The sequence below is a fragment of the Athene cunicularia genome (assembly GCF_003259725.1).
Source record: "Athene cunicularia isolate RWA chromosome Z unlocalized genomic scaffold, athCun1 chrZ_part3, whole genome shotgun sequence".
Classification (NCBI taxonomy): Eukaryota; Metazoa; Chordata; class Aves; order Strigiformes; family Strigidae; genus Athene; species Athene cunicularia.
Window position 1 is genome coordinate 8,337,482 of NW_020799144.1, and position 17,511 is coordinate 8,354,992.

Sequence of the window (17,511 nt, forward strand, 5' to 3'; positions counted from 1 at the left end):
ATTTTAAATTAAAATAATAAGTAACTGTGAAGAGAGACAAACTGTAGTACCTCTGAGAAATAAATATGAAAAAGAAAGAAATGGATGGAGCAATTTCAGAGATTACATGGACACCAAAAGAAAAATGAAAAAGTTAAAGCTTCCCTCTGCACTTCAGTAAATTAAGTACTATTAATTTTAACACTTTTGTATGTGGTCAGGCCTGTAAAAGGGTTTGAAATATAATGGAAAAAAACACTGGAAGAGTGTCTAACATGCATCCACATGAAAAACACCTGGCTCGGTGTGCCCCAAGAGAGTGCTGCCTGCGTGATGGGGTTAAAGTCTAATCAGAGCAGACTTCAGCTGAGTGAAGTCTGCCTCCTCCTCACCTCTCCACACTGTGCTGGATGTTTCCTGTTTTCTGTACTTTGCAGTCTTGCTTAACTGTCACAAAGTCCAGCTTGTTCATCCCTATCTAATCAGAGGTATTATTTATCAAGTGGTTTGTTTTTCCCATTCACCTACAGCCCTCACCCCCATGCAGAGATCCTCGCCTTTAACCCCACTGAAATAAATCACCTGTATTTCTGGCTCCACAGCGGTGTCTGCAGACACGTATATCAGGGAAGGTATGGAGAGTATGGAGGGTGTTGGGGAGAACAGACTCAGGCCCACAGAGAGCACTGAGGGGATTGCACAGTGAGGGCTTGCTTGCTCATTGTTCTCTGTGTCTTAAAGGTGGGCTGCAACAAACACCATGACTTGAAATTGAAAAACATGCAAGCACATAACATTACTGTTGTCAAACTCACATCTTTGTAATAATTTCAGTAGTGGGGATAGCAAACAAGGACACAACTTTAAATCAGGATGCTAGTGGCAACTTTTCTGGACTGTGCAAAATAGCTGTAATAGGGCATGAAGATAAATGCAGTAATGACACTGGTCTCTGTGCCCTTCTGTTGACATTTTGTTTTTAAAAAGCAAGTAGGCAAACAACTGGCAGCTATAACAGGAGACACTTAACTATTTATTACCTGTTTATCTAAGCAGCACATAGTCCCCCCAGAAAGCACACTTAGGTGCTGCATGTTAACACTGGCATACAATTGCAAAATATAAACTACAACAGATGTCTGAAAGTGGACCAGTTTGCTGAAAAGACCATTGTACAGGTGGTTTCTGCACTGCTGGAGAAACATTGGACACTATGACAGACATTCAAAGAGCAAGTAGGCACTGACTACATAGCTGGCCAGAGGCTTACTAACAGGGCAAGGAAATATAACACTGTTTTTTTCTTCATCAGCATTTAAAAATCACCAGTGGTTACACAGCTGGAAATGTGGCATTCATAGCTTGCTGTGCAGAACAAAGACTTGGGAGTGGACATTGATACTGCTGACAGCCCATAGGTGCATGAATAAACGGCCTGATGGAGTGGATTCTCTCATAGCATGAGCTGTCAGGACAGATTGTGGAAATGAATTTACTCTAGCAACAGAGACACATGCAGTGAAGAAGCACAGACCATGGCATACCTAATTCTATATGCATTTTTGGCAGATGTGTGTTTTACTGAAGATTATTCAGAACCATATGTTGGCCCCTGCCATCTGCTGAATTTGGATACGATGTCTATAAAGCTGGTGTGCAAATACAGAAAACGAAACTCTTAAACTTTGGGAGAGAAACTGCCAGTGCCTTTGCAATTACAACTGTCTCCCCCCCTTTTTTTTTTTTTTTTTTTTTGGTGAAGTATAGCCTTTCTATACAGAAGTATACTACAGTTAAATTCCAGCACACAGAGCAGCTTGATTTTATCTCAAGTCCTTCTTATTAAAATGCTTCAATACTTGATTGGAGAAGGACCTGAGCAGACTGGTCTAGTAAGATCTGTTCTGAGTGGAGAACTGGACTTGGGACCTTCAGAGGTCCTCTTCAATGTCAGTTGTTGTAGGAATTGAATTATTACATCCATGCAGACGCATGAACACAGAAGTACCTTTCTTAGTCAAAGATGGTAAAGAAGGAGGTGGATCTTCCCATCAGGAAAACCAACTGTGGCATACAGAAAGAAGAGACAGTAGAGTTTTAATAGAAACATTGTTTATTTGGTAGAAAGTTTGCTTGTAAGTATCTTTAGAAAAAAAGTAATTCACCCTGCATCCAGCCAAATTGCTATTGAAATGTCTGGTCTGGTGATTCACAGCTCCTCACAGCTGAAAGTAAAGCTTTTTCCTTCTCTCTTCAAAAGCAGTGCAATCTCACAGACATTGATACCTATAGTAGATAGAAAATCCTCTTGGGCTTCTAGTCTAATAGAGACCTATCAATTTATGCTTTGTCTTCGACCAGAATCATACTTAGGTTGGACACCTTGAAAACAAAGGTATTTTTTGTTTAATTGAGTAACATCCCCTGAATTGTCTTGGACAATAATGCCTTGAGTCCTGGCGTCTGGCCGATCAAGAAAGAATCCTTTTGTGCAAGCAGTAGTTGGTGCTTTGAAAAATAATCTCTGAACTATTGGGAATGAACCAACACCCAAGAAAATCCATCCCGTTTGTTTCAGAAATAGTCACTAAATTTGTTTTAATGTAAATAAGGCCACACTTCAGGGAGTTAATGCTAGGCCTTGAATTTATGTAGTCTGAGATACATCAACTCTGCTCTGCTTCCCTGGTAGAAAAGAGAGGGAAAAGGCTTGTGTGTTTGAAACTGCATTTTTAGCCTGAACTGTGGAACAAAATCCAACAGGAATTAAGACATCACAGTATCCTCCCACTTTCTGTTCCAAGATGAAGTACACTTCTCTGACTTGTTATTTCTAATAAAGCACGTGGCACGGAAAACAAAAATCAGTCTACTTATGAAAGTTCAGAGGCAACAGCAGAAGCAACTCTTGCCTGAGATGTCACATTGGCATGGTGGGCACTGAGCAAGTACCTCAGTAACTTGGAAATATCCCCCAGCAGGCTCAGTAAAAGCAGCACCTCTGTTGTAAAGGTGAATTGGGCACTTAAGGAAAATATTCCAGAAGGACCTGTCTAATTTATTAACATGCTCCTTGCACAAAGGAGTTTGTTTGTATCTGACACTCTTGCACTAGCAGGTTCAAGCTGTAGGCCCTCTGCCTATTGTTTGGTGTCTCAGTCAACTTGTCTCATCTCTTATGCTCTGTAAATTGTCTTACAGTTTAGAAGGAATGCCTCGAATTTATGTTCTTAATTTTCAGCTGTGAAGCTCAGCGAAATTACTGACCTCCACTGGACTTGTGGGATGACAAAGTACTACTGGGCAAACAAGGAAAATAACTTCAAGACAAATGGGTAAATCATTTCCCACACCAAAACATTTATTAACTGCATATAGTTAGTTGGTTTCGAACTTTCTTTTTCTTCTTCCTTTTTCCTTTCTCTGTCCCATATATTGTACTTTGCTGTGAGATTTTCTTTGCAAGAAGGAGTATGAATGGATCCTCATGAAAAGAACAGGGCACTGTTCTGGATTTGTATAGTACAACAATAGAAAAAAGAGTGAAGAGAATGCACACCGCACTGAAACATTCACAGCTGAAAATGCATTAACAGGTTGCATTTTCTCACACACGCAGGCACTTAGTGGAGTAAATATACAGTCATGTTAAATCCTGCTACCTTAACCATACTACATTAAAGCCTGAGAATATGTTTGCCCACCTGCCACCGGGTGACCACTCTGGTATCTTTGGGATTTTCAGCCGCTGAGAATAAATTGTGGTTCTGCCTGTGCAATTTCTCCTGCATCCTCTGACAGGAGAGGTGCCTTTCCTTTGAAATGGCATGGAATCCACAAGCAGTTTTTAGTTACATCTCATTTCCAAAGGTGTTAGAGAAGTACGCCAGCTGATTGCTAAGAGACCAAAGTGCTGCTCTGTGCTATGAAGCCATTTCCCCGCTAACTTGCATTATGCTTTGGTGTTGTGTAATAGACACCCTTCACATGCTGACAGCTGTAGGTTTGCAACTTTCTTGGTGTCATCTCTCAGGTGGTTTATGTCTCTCACATGTACAACCAGACTTGTTAAAGAGCTTAAGGCGTAAATCACCTGGGAGAGAGTGGGGGAAAGAAAATTCAAAGCTCTTCCTGCACCAAAACCAAAAAACCAAACAACCTCACTAACAAAACACAACAAAAATATTGTACTTGGTTCATTCCAAAGCTAGGAATATAATTTCAAAAATAGTTCAACCAAACTCCAGATGTAAGTGAATTTGATTTAAGGCCCACTTAAGTCAATGTTGGCTTTCCATTAGACCTTAACTTTTTGATGTCAGTTATAATTCTGAAAGAGATCTGTCATCTGCATGGTTTTATATCTAACTGTGCCCACAGCTGTGGTACAGAGTACTTAACCCAAATGCCTAACAACCAGAGCACATTAAGTTAACAGATCAGTATCAGCGTGGGCCCTTGATGTGTTGTGCTATTGCTTGTTTTTATGAACACCTAGCTTTGTTTCCTATGGGTATTTAGCTTGCTGCCGACCAGAGAATGAACCACTCAGGCTGAGCTGTCAACTACAGCTCCAAAATGAAACAAGGATCCTGCACAACAGCAGCACCTGATCTAATCTTTCCTTTGCCTCTGTGCTGATAGGAAGTCAAGGTAAATTAATGTTGAATGTCTAAGCCCAATCAGCAACTGATAAGGCCTTTTAATGACCTGGATTCACTACAACTAGTGATGATACCAACCAACAGTAGTTATCCTGTTGTTTATGATGTCTGTAATGTATCAGTGAAAACATCCATTTGTGACCTGGCTGTGTAACATCAGTGGCTGTTGCTCTTTTCCTACTCCCACCTTAAAAGTTGACCATTAATGAAGCAACAGAGGCTTTCTTTTTAAGAGCCTCTGTTGCAAGAAAAAGAGTGGGGAAGGGTGGAGGTGCAGACAGGATCTGCAGGGGGAGAGACTTACAAATAAGAGGCTTTATAAAACTTGAACAATAGGTGAAATTTGTGGGAAAGTTCACTTAAACCACTCCTGCTTTTGAAAGGTGTGCCCTAAACCACAGCTTTGAAACAGAGGTCAGAGATCAGACCTTAGTAAGGGTGGGAGAATAAGGGCTTTTCCTCCTCACAAGCTAAAATCTGAAACATTCACTTTATCCAACTTTCTGTTGCCCTAAGGTGAGAATGTAAAGGAGAGTAGGCAGTATAGCTGTTTATACTGGTGTGAGAGCTTTTCCCTAAGAATGATTAAGGAGAGCAGACAATCCACACCCTCAGCTGGAATCCCCACTCCATCCCCACTCCCCTTCCACACGGTTCATGGTCATCAGTTCCCAAGTATATATATTAAATAGGGGCTGCACATACATAAGTTTATTTTTAAGAAACTTTTTTTTTTTTTTAAAGGAGACTTATTCTTTGCCCACCTTGGAGGCACGGGATGCCCAGTGAGTGTAGCACATCATCTGAGTTCTACCCAACTTATCTGTGCTTTGTGTCTGGAAAGGCATGAACAGCTCACAGCAGTTTTGGGTTGTCATTTAGCCGAAGGCTGGAATACATTCCCACATGCCGAACCAGGTTGGGTTCCACCACGTAGGCATTCTCCCCCTTAGTACGCAGCAGGGAGTAGAGGGCAATATCCTTAGCAAAACCCTGGCGGCAGTGCAGCCCCTTCAGGTAACCTAAGGCACGGTGGGCAGATGGAGCAGAGAAGAGCATGGCAGGCGTGCAGCACTCGGTGACTGGCACAATATTATAGAGTGTGGGGGCCAGCCGGCGCAGCTCCAGCATGTAATGCCGTCCCACCAGCTCTGACAAAGCCATACTGTACACAGCAAAGAACAAGACCATGGGCCAACTGAGGCTGGGGCGCCCAGTTGCCCAGGAGTACACGCAGTTCAACACAGGCCCCAGAAACATGCCCAGACCTAGCCACTCAAGGATTCTCATGGGTTCAGGGTTGAAGTAGCGCTGAAGCCTCTCGGGGTGGTACAGCTTGAAGTAGAGCGCGTCTCTGAGGTATGGTTTGGAGAACCGGGCCAACAAGAGGTGCTGTAAGACAGTGAATATCTCCTCCTCTGGTACAGCATCGTCTTCCACTATGAGGATGTATTCTGGGTTGTACGCCAACAGCGATTGTTCAAGGCAGAAGACATAGTCCTGCTTCTCCTTCTCGAACTGGTTCATGCTGGGGTCAGGGTTCTCTCCAGTTTTGTCACGACTGACCATAGGAAAGAAGCTGCTCAGCAGCCTGACATCCTGATGACTACTGGGGTCTGACTCCACATTACAAATGAGTATGCGGTGGCTCTGGCAATGTGCACCACATTTCTGGAGGAGGCGGTGGAAGTGGGAGGCCACTTGCAAGACATAGTGGAAATCATTCCGCCTCTGCACAGTGATAATGGTGACCAGCAGCAAGGGCTGGAAGGCATCACTGCCAGAGGCCTCAGAGGCATTTGGTATCTGCAGCTTCTCAAAGTAATGCAGGGCAGCCTGGCCCTCCTGCTGGTTCTGCTCCAGAAACTCCTGGCTCATGGGGTTCAGGTGCCAGTGCCGCAAATAGAAGTAAGAGTGGAGAAGCCGGTGGCAAATCAAAGGTGCGAGCACACCAAATGTCACCACAGTCAGTGTGAACAGATGGATAAAAGGACTGGACCAACGGCACCACCTCCCAAAGAGAGGCCAGGTTTGGTGTAACATGGCTGGCTGCAGAAGGAAAGCACCCCTGCTCTGTTCATGCCTTCGTTCCTTCACATCTGATGCATCCTCCCTGCATTACAAGGTATCACTGGGGCAGCGGCTGCCAAACCTGCACTATTTGTCTAAGCCTAGAGAGGAAGAGAAAAGACAGTTAATGAAATGGGAACTGTCAGAGTGGGAAGACAGTGATTGAATAAACAGAAAGCTGAGAGCTAGTCACTGAGTAAGCCAAAATAGAAGGCCCCTGAGGAGTCCCTTGTGGTGGGGGCATAACAGAATTGGTGTGGGATGTTGAGGAAAGATGGGCCAAACTTAGTTTCCAGCAAAGTGCCCCAAGGCCTTTTCAGCATGTAGGAGCTCTGATCTGATTTAGCTAGATAGGACTTTGTTGTGTTTCTTACTATGCTTCAAATGCTAACAAATGGGGAGCATGGATGCACGATGTGTGAAAATCCCTTTCTTTTGAAGGCAGAAAGCTTGGATACCACTGGTGTTAAGAGAAAAGCCACTGCCCGAGCATTCACACACTATTCGAGGAGTTGCACACACACCACCCAAGACTTTCACAGCTAAGACCAAAGCCCCTTCACAGTGGGTGATGCCAGTGAGCTGATGGGTGCCCCTTCTTAACTCCTCACTTGCACACACAATCTCCCTTGGGCACTTCCTCCTCCCTCAGGCTCAAGCCTAGGTGTCCCGAAGCAGAGACTCTGACATGACATACATCAGGTGAATTTACTGATTGGTATAGCTCAAGTTGGATGCCTCTGGAGAGGGGTCCTGAACAAAGAAATTCCTGGGCAATTAAACTCTTACAATCTAAGTTCCCCTTCCCTCATGCGATGGTTCAGTGCAATAATAATATTTGGGTCTGGGGTCTTCTTGTTCCTCAATGGGTCCTTTTTCTGCCTTCACATGGGCCATTCCTTATCTCAAGGATGCAGCCTCTGCTGACAGATGTCACAACCTTATTTTTCACAGGATGCAGCTACTGCTGATGGATGCATTTTTTACAGGATGCACCAGTCATGAAACTACATGTAAGTTCTGCATAAGGTCACTGCTTGTGGCCTAAGGTTTTATCAAGTCTTGCTGTTAATGCCATACAATGGATTACGTTTGAGCTAGTAAGTGACTGTATAATGGATTCTGTTAAAGCTACTCTAACTGTAAGACCTGGGTCACAGCCAAGAACCAAAGCCAGATCTCTTGTATCTTAGCCTAGCACATATTTGAGAGACAAACTTTTACCTCTGTAGAATGACACGTTTCCCTTCTGTTCCTCACAAACTTCCAAATGCATGCTTTTTGACTTTACTCCTCAGAGTGTGAAGCAAGATTAACAAAGATACCAATTTACTTCACTAAGAGCATGTGTACACTAAGTGTAATATGTGTGTGTCTCTCAGCTGTCTTCTCCTCCCTAGACCCTGTGAAATACACAATCACAGCAAGATTAACAAGTTGCAATTGAGCCATTGATTCATATTTGTTATTTGCAAGTTTACAATTTAAAATTAAATGCCTTTAATTTAAAACTGATTTTTTTTAAATACACACTTTAAGCAAATATCCACCTTCACAAAAATTATATTTTGCCATGTTTGGCTTCTGTTCTGCTTCTCTGGGCTGTCACTAACACCTAACAGCTTGGCTGTCAGAAGCTTACACAAAATCAGGGCAACTGGCTGTTAAGATAAATTCTCTTGTGCCAGTAATTTCCTTTTTAATCTGTTTGACTCTCACTTTTACATTTCATCCCTCTTGTTATGGAGTTACTCATGCCCACATCAGCTGACTGTGCACTGGTGCTCCCAGACCAAAATGTTACCCTTTTTCCTCCTCTGCATTATTGTCTGAAGCAGCCTAACTGGTTGCATGGAAAGAAATCAGGGCTGTGGCTTTTCTTCTGTCTCAGAAGAATGGACCATGTAGAAGAAATGACTCAGAGGACACTGAAAAGGGTCTAATTCAGTGTCAACTTCAAAACTGCTTTCATTACTGTAGTCACACATTTGCTGAATTTACCAGTAAGAGTACTGCTTTCTATTGCCATAGAGGAATCTGACAATCTTATGTAAAAGCCCTTTCACTAAGATTAATGGAAAATATAGAAGACTTATTCCAAATATTTGTTAGAGACCAGGCACTTCATGCTGCGAGATCTCAAACCATCCTTGGACAGACTGTGGCATCAGTGTTGTGCTATCTTATGATTCACAAAAACACAGGCTTTCAAAGATTTAGTGTAATTATACAGAGATAACAAATTTACACAATGATGCATGAAAATCTGCAGTGTCTTCCCATATAGATCTTTTTTTTTTTTTTTCTTTCTGATTACACAGTCCTGTTTCACAGACACTGTATTCTATTACATCAGTGGACCTTGTAAAGGCCTTAAAGGTGATGGCTGCATTTCAGCCAGTGGCTAGATCCAAGCCATGATGATTCAGGACATGAAGACCTGAAATCCATCAGATACAAAGACCTGGTGTTTAAATGCATTTATCTATTCAAAATCCAGGGCTTTCCTCTTCTTATTTTCTGCTACCCAGTCACAAATGTTAAGGGAACATACAAATGCAGAATCATATTCTACAACTCATGCTGGCTTACTTCTGAGCCTTTCTCTTGATGCGAGCAGCATTGCTGGCACTGTCGCTGAGCCAGCCTCCAAACCTGAAAGACTGCAGTGGGAAAAGGAGATGAAGAAAAGCTAAAAGGTACTTTAGTTCTGAGAGACTAAAGAAACTTACTTTCCATCTGTCTTTGTTATGATGGAGATCTGAGCTACAAAAACTATAAACCTGCATTGAGTTCCGTAGCTCTTGGGATATATACACTGAGGCATTAATAGTCCCTACCGAAGCAAAAGGCATCCTCCTCCTTCACACTATCTTCTACTGGAAAGGGAGAAATAGGAGAATGTCTTCCCTGCAGCAGCAGAACAGTTGAGATCTGGGAGCTGCGGCCTCACGAGATGAATCAAAGGGAAGCTTGCCTGAGGTCTTGCTCTTCTGCAGCCTGTGTTGTTCAAGGGTCAGGCTCACCTGCACCACGAGAAGGTACCTCCCAGGTCCCTGAGGGTGGACTGAGTCTGCAGCCAGCCGATTAGCCTCCACCGGCCCAGCCTGCTGGAAAAGTTGTGCTGGGACTCCACCTACTGGTGTCACACCGGGTCCTGGCACACGGCACGTAAGCACCACCCTCTCGGGAGGAATCTCCTCGCTTCACACAAGGAAGTAAGTAACTGAAAAAGCACACGGGACTGGCAGCCAGCCATGGAGGTCACGGTCCTGTATGCACAAGCGTTGCTGACTTACTCTGGCTTCACCTCATCTGTAACACAACTTTAGATCTGTGAGCTCTTATTCTCGTTTTGCAACTCAGAACACATCAAGGAAAACCATCAAACAGGAACTTCTGCTTCTCTCCAAATCCTCCTCTGCTGTTAGCACTCACATTGACTGCCACGCTCTTTATCAGTTTATCTGCAGAGGAAAAGGCTGTTTTCACTAGGTAAATGGAATAAACACACAGGCTAAGAATGGTCAGGAGCATATTCAAGTGGGTGAAATAATTCATGCCAAAACCAGGCTGAAGGATCTCAAAGAGAGGAGACACTAACCTCCTTCCCGGTCTTTGGCCGCAACACTTGGAACCCAAGAGTTCCAAATCTAGATAGAAATTTCTTGCATCTACAGAGATGAAGTCTGATCTGCAGGACTTGAATCCAGACTTTCTAGTCAGGTTTTTTTCTAGTCATTAGGGTGGTTCTGACTTTACAGAAGCTATTCTGATTTTAGAAGCCGTTGTTTTTTTTTTTTTTTTTTTTTTTGGGGGGGGAAGAGTCTTTGTTCTTCTTTAAGTATTCAAGTGGCATTTTTGACACAAAAAATGTTTGAAAAGCAAGCATCAGAGTTGGATTTTATAGTACGTTTAAAAAAATGTATGAATCCTGAATAGTAACTACTTCGCAACCATGTAAATACTTGCTGTGGAATCCAGTCACTTTTATGTATCTTCTTCATAGAACTGAGCCCTTGCTTAAACACATTTAGAAGCTGTGTCAATAAAAAGCTCTATATTCAGCTTGTTTCTTTAGCTAGGTTCTCATGATGAAGATTCCTTCTAGAAACATCTGGTTCACCTGGTTCCAAATCTACATTCCCATCTTCATTAGTCCCCTAATTACTTGGCTGAATTATAGAGTTCAGGAAAAAGTCACTTCTGCACACAGTGAGGAAGAATAGAAAAATTAGTAACGTTTCTCTTGGGGTGCAGAATACTGTCTGCTGTTCTACTGCTTTAAAATACAAAGCTGATTTTCTGTCTGCTCCAAACTCCACAGCAGTATTCCTGCAGGCAGGCATTCCTGGAACAAAGCTTCTTATGTGCTTCAAAGCTGTGAAAGTTTAGGAAGCTCCTGGATACCTAATGTAAGGAATCTGTTTTCTACTGCCTGCTTTGTGAGACAAGGTATACCTTTATGACTACAATATTAAATGATTCCCTTTTGCCTAGCTACACTTCTTTTTAGTGTCAGTGGGAAAAGCCATTCCTTTTCTAAAATAAAAACAGCTGGATGAAGTCACGTGGTCAGAAGCCATCTCTGTGGGAAACAAAGGTAGGCTCTCAGAAAACGTCATGGAAAGGCCAGCTGTTACAACCCCCACCTCAGTCATAATTGATAGTAGTAATGGTGTTCACACAAGTTGTAGTTTTGACGTATGTGTTCATCCTATAGTGGCATCCCAAATTGAAACCTTTGTGCAAAAAACACTTCTACACCCCAACCTAACATTGTGTGGACAAGCTGCAATCTCAGGACCAAGCTCCTCTACTGATTAACCCTGCCTGGCAGAGACAACATCTTCATCTTGGCTGTGATATTGTTAGTGCACCAGCAAACAGCCCTCCTTGAATTTGAGGCAACTGATGCAAACTTCATAAAGTCATGAGAAGGCATACAGATCTCCTTCTGTTTCATATCTGCATGCTGACAGCTGACTGTTGTGTACAGATACCCTCAGCTTCCGAAACCTGAGGTCCCCACTATGAGATTATCCCTATTACTGGAGCAGATGGCCAGATTTTCTCATCTGCAATTCCTCTTGTTTTCTGACAGCTTTTAGTAGGTCAGGTGCCAGATAACTATTTCTGCACTGTGTTCAGGCTTGCCTTGAAAACAGCAGTGTCCAGCAGAAGCCAAGTATTCACAGACCTGACCATTACACTTGGATGCCAAGCTGAGAGTTGAGCTCCCTAGAAAACACAAACCATCCTGACAAGAGATGTGCTTCTAAAAACATTCAGCAGAAACTTAGTGGTAAGAGCGTAGCAATTGTTCTTTAATTGCATTTTACTTTTATTGTCAAGTACCAATATATCACCTCTTCTACTCCAAGCACTGCTTAAAGCAGTTGTCATTATGTTGTTTCTAGACAATGAATGTCAAGTAAGTCAGGCCTTTGCATTTAACTTTCACCTGAAGTGCTTCCTGCTATGGCAAAGACCAGGACTGCTGGCGATGCACTTGATGTCTCAATTCTCTTAGAACTTTGCTTTTTGTTTCTTATGGTTTATGTACTAAAGGTATAACACTACTACAGTCTAACAGGTTAATGATAGCTTGAAGCATAAGAGAAGTGGCTAGGGAGGTGGAGAAGGTTTGGACTTGGCCCTTTGAAGGACTTACGTGGTATAAGAGGTAGACATCAATGGCACAGCCATCTATTTTGATCTGCCATTCTTCAGAGCCTCTCAATGAACATACAAACCTTTTCTGTCCAAGGAAATGGAATTTAAGCACTATTAGAAAAGTGAAAATGCACAGATACACAGGGAGTAACCCTGTCCAGTTAGGAAACTCCAGGAACTTCAGAATTGCATCTTGAATTTAAATTTACAGATAGGCTGACCTGCTCTTCTTGTTAACTGTAGTTAACTTTTACAGGTTGTTCAGAAATTCAGGGAGGACAGTTTGAAAACTACTGAACTAAGAGGCAAGGTGTGTTGTTGTGGCAGCTGGAAGATAATTTCTCCACTCCCTTCAGCTAAGAAGGTAAAACTATGCCACCAGTGAAACAGGCTATGAGATGAATATGTATTACAGACATTTCCCCAACTTCTGTCTTGCTTCTCATGTATATTAATTTTCCTTTGCCACATAAATATGAAGTGAGTCCATTATCAACACCTGCTGACTTTCACCTGGATGCCTCCCTGCTATGCAGTGTCACAGGAAAGCAATATTCTTCCCTGTTGCTATCAAGCAGCAAAGTCAGCATTCAGGTCAAGCGGGAGTGGAAGGCAGCCTTGAAAGAGAGTTCTGCAAGATAATAGCTTAACACAGACTTAAGGAGTTTTGTAAGGAGCTGTCTTCTAGCACCAAAGGTTTACATGGCTTTAAAATTAATAATGTCTCCATTTTCTTTTGTGCCAGATGTAAGAAAAAATGTTATGTTGTTAGAGAAATTGATAATAATCTGTATAAAAACTGCTGCATATTTTCACAGAAATCTGCCAGGAGCCCTCCAAAATCTTAAATGTGGCTTTTGGTTTGAGCCTGCTTGTGCTTTAGCATAAAATTTACATCCCTGTTAAAAAAAAGAAAAATTACATCAGACAAAGCTGCTGCTAATAATGGCACCGGCTATTACCTTTTGTTGTCTACTCTTGAAATCTCAAGAGCTAAATGTGCACTGACTCATCAGAGATGCAATAGATAATTTGTATTTTAACTCCTTGTGTCACAGTTTTTTGCTAAAGTAAGACCAGGGCTCCTGAATGAAAGATACTTTGCACAAATATAGCAAGAGGCAGTTTCCACCTTAGTGGATCTTCATCTTAAGAATATAAAAGTTAGAAAAGAATCTGTATTTCCCACATATATAACATATCATCCTGGTTTCGCTGTCATGAACAACTAGCATTTTGTAGTTTAAAGATACTGATAATCCACACAGATAAACTATCTAGAATAGCTACTGAAAAAAATCTACTAAATGTGGTATGCTGAAGTAATAGCAACTCTTTGCAAATTAAAGCAATCTGAACAGATGAGAAAGAACAATTCTTGGTCTTGGAGAAGTCTGTCCAGAAGGAGCTATTCCAAAGCAGCGGGAATGAGGTATCCTAGGGCAGCTGTTGTGGAAAATCTCCTTCTGCAGTGTCTCTCCTACTCAATTTCTATATGCAATTGTGTCCTTGGGTCTTGCTAGGAAAAAGAGCAATGTGCAGATTAAATAAGCTCCCCGATTTGTGTTATTTGGTAGGTGTGACAGGGACACCCACTCTGACCAAGTGAGCAACACTCTGGTTCAAGCATCACTGACAAACCAGCCCTGCTGTGGTGAGAACTGTGCTAGGCCATATCTTCTCAGGAGCTAATGAGCCTAGACCACGTTGTATCAGAAGGTTAACAGTACCAGCCTGAGCCCGGACTAGACAAAACTACAACTGCTACAGCTGTACTCCTGCACATACACCCAAGGGGGATATGACTATGAGTCAATCACTTCTGTGCTATAGATATCTGTAGCCTCGACCCCACTGAGCTCTCCTGTATGGCCACAGGCTGCATGGCAGTCATCTCCCCTTGAGCAGGGACACCTCTCAAGGTTACTTCTTTATGTTGAGAGACCTCTTATCCAGCATCTGATATCTATGAGGAAAGCACACTTTATGTTAGGCCTAAAAGTATATTGTATGCTAGCAACATCTATATATCCAGCTATACCTTAAATATTAGAAGTACAGAAAGTAGAAGAATGTTTGACCACAGTCTAACCATCATTTAAATCATTGCTAAAATCATCAGATCAGTTACAATTTCATTACAGCTTATCAATTACTGTTAAATCATTGTTATATCACTGTTTAATTATCATTCAATCATTGCTTAATCATTTATCATTTAACTATCATTCAGTCATTGATTATCATGTGATCATAATTTAATCATTAATAAAACTTTAGTTAACCCTACAATCGTGACTTCTCTTAATAATTTGCAACAATAGGGCTGGGGGTTATGAACAGGGGGGCAGGGGGAAAGAGGGAAAGAAAAGGAAATGTAGTAATGGATGCCAGTGCAAAAGATGTTGCAGCTTTGCCGTTGTTCATTTATGACTATGAGGAATAAAATGCAGTAATAAGGAAATAGGATATTATTTTTGTGAACAAAGGCCTTTGATGATAGGGCTTTCAGTTGGGGTAGGTCTATGTAACAATAAAAATGCAAAACTGATTCAGGCGACAATCAGAATATTGATTCTAACCTCTGTTTGAAAGAAAAAATATTTAATCATATTGATAAACAGCATTCCTCTTTTAAGAGACACACTCTACTAATGTTAAAGAGTAGTATTGACTTTTTCCTCTATTGTGAAGAATACACAATCTTCCTCCCCTTGCCCCTCAGGGTATGAAACATACTATTTATCCTGCATGGAAAGGCAAGGTAAATGGGATGCTCTGGTTCTGGGGGATACTGGTGATCTGTCTGAGCCCCAATGGAAGAAAATGGAATAACTACAGTAGCTGAAATACAGTCTGTTATACAGTTAGTATAGCCCTTGGTGGAGACAAGAAAGCAGCAGATTTCACATCTGCAGGAGAGTGTTTCTCCTGGCTTTTGTGCTTGCAAATGCTTGCTGAACCCAGTGTGCCTTTATGGCAGCGCATCGGTTGTACATAAAATTATTTTTCTCAGCAACTGTATGAGGACGAGCCTGGCTGTGAATCTGAGTTCATGTTTTGTTGCACCATCAGCAACAGCTGGAAATTCTCTCCACAGACTACTATTTTCAGTGTCAGTGAGTTCAGCCCTTAGGTGTGCCTCTGTCCCTTTGGGAGAGCTGCCAGGTAGGACAAGGTGACCCTTAAAGCACTGGGATTAACAGCAGTTACCTTCGTGATGATGGTCAAAGAGGAGAGGGTATTAGATAAAAGGTGATCTCCACTCTCTGCTCTCCTTGCAGAACAGCAGACACAGATGGTATTTCAGTGTAACCAGTCCTCAATCCCCTTGCCCGGACTTTTCACCAGAAAAATTCTGCCCATGCTTTCACCTCGGCCGAGGACTCTTGGGTGGCTCCAAGCAGAGAGTGGAAGCCGGATGGCGTTCCTTATCGTTGCCTTACGAGTTTCATTCACCTTCCTTAACGGAAGGGCCGTTTCTCTAGGCCCAGCCAGGCTCTGGTCACCGTCTCTTCTGCTCGTCACCATGTACAGGCACATCCTCAGGGCGAGCACAAAACACCCGTTCCCTGGAGGCTGTCACCTCCCCCCTCGCTCGGGTGCCTCAGCTACCGCAGCCAAGCCCAGCTGGTGCCCAGAAAGCCGGTGCCCTTCCCCACTGCCCACCAGTCAGGAACTTCTCGCCAGCCTCCCCCAGAGCTCGGTGCAGCCGGCAGGGCGGACCGACCCCCCTCCGCCGGCGGAGGGCCTGCCCGGGCAGTCCCCGAAGCCACGCCGGGTGAGGACGGCCCCCTCTCCCGCGGCAGAAGCGACAGCCAGCCCCCGGCGACAGCCCGAGCCACGCGGGGAGATTTACCCTTTGCTGCTCGGCATCAGGAACGTCCCGCGGCCGGCGGGAGAGCCGGGCTCCCCGCGGGCCCCGCACCTCCGCTCCCCTCCTCCTCGCTGCCGCCGGCGGGGGGTCCATGCAGCTCCGCTCTTCTGACTGATCTTGCCACTTTGCTTGTTGCTCACTTCTCTCCCGCAAATTTTTCTCCTCCCTCTCGAGCGGCGAGGGTGGGATTAAAGGCACCAAAGCCTAAACATGTGACCACGCCAGCACAGAGATGCTCGGAAGGAGGGGAAGGGGAGCTGACAAGAGTGAGAAACCGAAAACCGGAGAGGGGGAAGGTCTGGAAGAGCAGGTTAAGAAGCAAAAGGCGACCTGCCCGAGCCCCAGAAGGACTCCCAAGGCAGAGACCGCAGCGCAGCCGGAGTCCCTCGGTCCTGCTTTGTGGTCCCCGAATGCTCCTCCAGGCGCAGCGGAGCCCTGCGCTCCGCTACGGCGGCACGAAGCTGCCCGCAGCCCCTCCCCAGACAGGATTTCAACGCTGCAGGCATGTGTCGGGTCTGCTCGGCGGCTCCAGTGGCCACGCCCCTGCGGCACTGCCCCGCCGTGCGCCTCCTGCACGGCTCCCACCGCTCCCTAGCCGGGAGCTGCTTTATTTTCTGGACCCGAGCTCGGCGCCCCACGCCGAGCCCTTTGCCAGCCGTCCAGATCACGGTGCCTTACTTCGTGGAGAGAAAGATCACTCCCCGCATGCTCAAGTGGAAAATCAGCGCTCCAGAGTTACCAGCAGATTGGTTTATGGGCATGTCAACCATGATACGGAGAAGTGCTAAGCTTTCACTGTACTAATCTGTATTCACTGAAGTGGGGAGGCTCATCAGCTACACCAAAATTCGTATCGGGCTGTTCAGGATCCAAAACTGTCTCAAAAGTGCCTCTCACCTGTTCATTTCCCCTCCCCCTTTTCTCTTGGTTCCATATCCCTGTTTTTCTACACGTGACCAGAGTTGATTAGCTACAGTTATCTGAAATATGCCTCAGAAAAAGTCTTTCATTGTAAGAACTCCTTAGTTTTGTGCCTGCAGCTCCAGAAAAAAAAAATAAATGTGAGGCACTGAGCTCTCCTTAGGAAAGATCTGTTAAAAGCTAAGGACAAAAAAAAAAAAAAAATCCCTCACACTGTTTCAGTAAAACACTATGTTCTGTTAAGCGCAGCTAGAATTTTGCTACGGCCCAGTCCTGTGATCAGAAGCTTCTAGCATGCTGCATGTTTTTGGTTTTAAATTTTAA

At 43.8% G+C, this 17,511-nt stretch overlaps 1 protein-coding gene across 4 annotated transcripts; it reads right to left on the bottom strand.

The window, feature by feature from the left end:
- Window positions 1-1,846: 1,846 nt before the first annotated feature.
- TMEM246 (transmembrane protein 246) lies at window positions 1,847-16,987 on the bottom strand. Of its 4 annotated transcripts, XM_026866568.1 has the most exons (3): window positions 16,542-16,987; window positions 16,249-16,432; window positions 1,847-6,814 (listed from the first exon to the last, which is right to left on the bottom strand). In XM_026866568.1, exon 3 carries the CDS (start codon window positions 6,684-6,686, stop codon window positions 5,499-5,501), a length of 1,188 nt encoding a protein of 395 aa, XP_026722369.1. In that variant the 5' UTR covers window positions 6,687-6,814; window positions 16,249-16,432; window positions 16,542-16,987; the 3' UTR covers window positions 1,847-5,498. The 4 variants fall into 4 exon arrangements, with proteins under 4 accessions (XP_026722369.1, XP_026722368.1, XP_026722370.1 ...); XM_026866567.1 differs by having other exon boundaries at window positions 16,249-16,987; XM_026866569.1 differs by lacking the exons at window positions 16,249-16,432; window positions 16,542-16,987 and adding an exon at window positions 15,603-16,207.
- Between the last annotated feature and the right edge of the window lie 524 nt (window positions 16,988-17,511).

Excerpts from the sequence above, each read along its gene's own strand:
- TMEM246 (XM_026866568.1), bottom strand. The coding sequence starts at position 6,686 with ATGTTACACCAAACCTGGCCTCTCTTTGGGAGGTGGTGCCGTTGGTCC.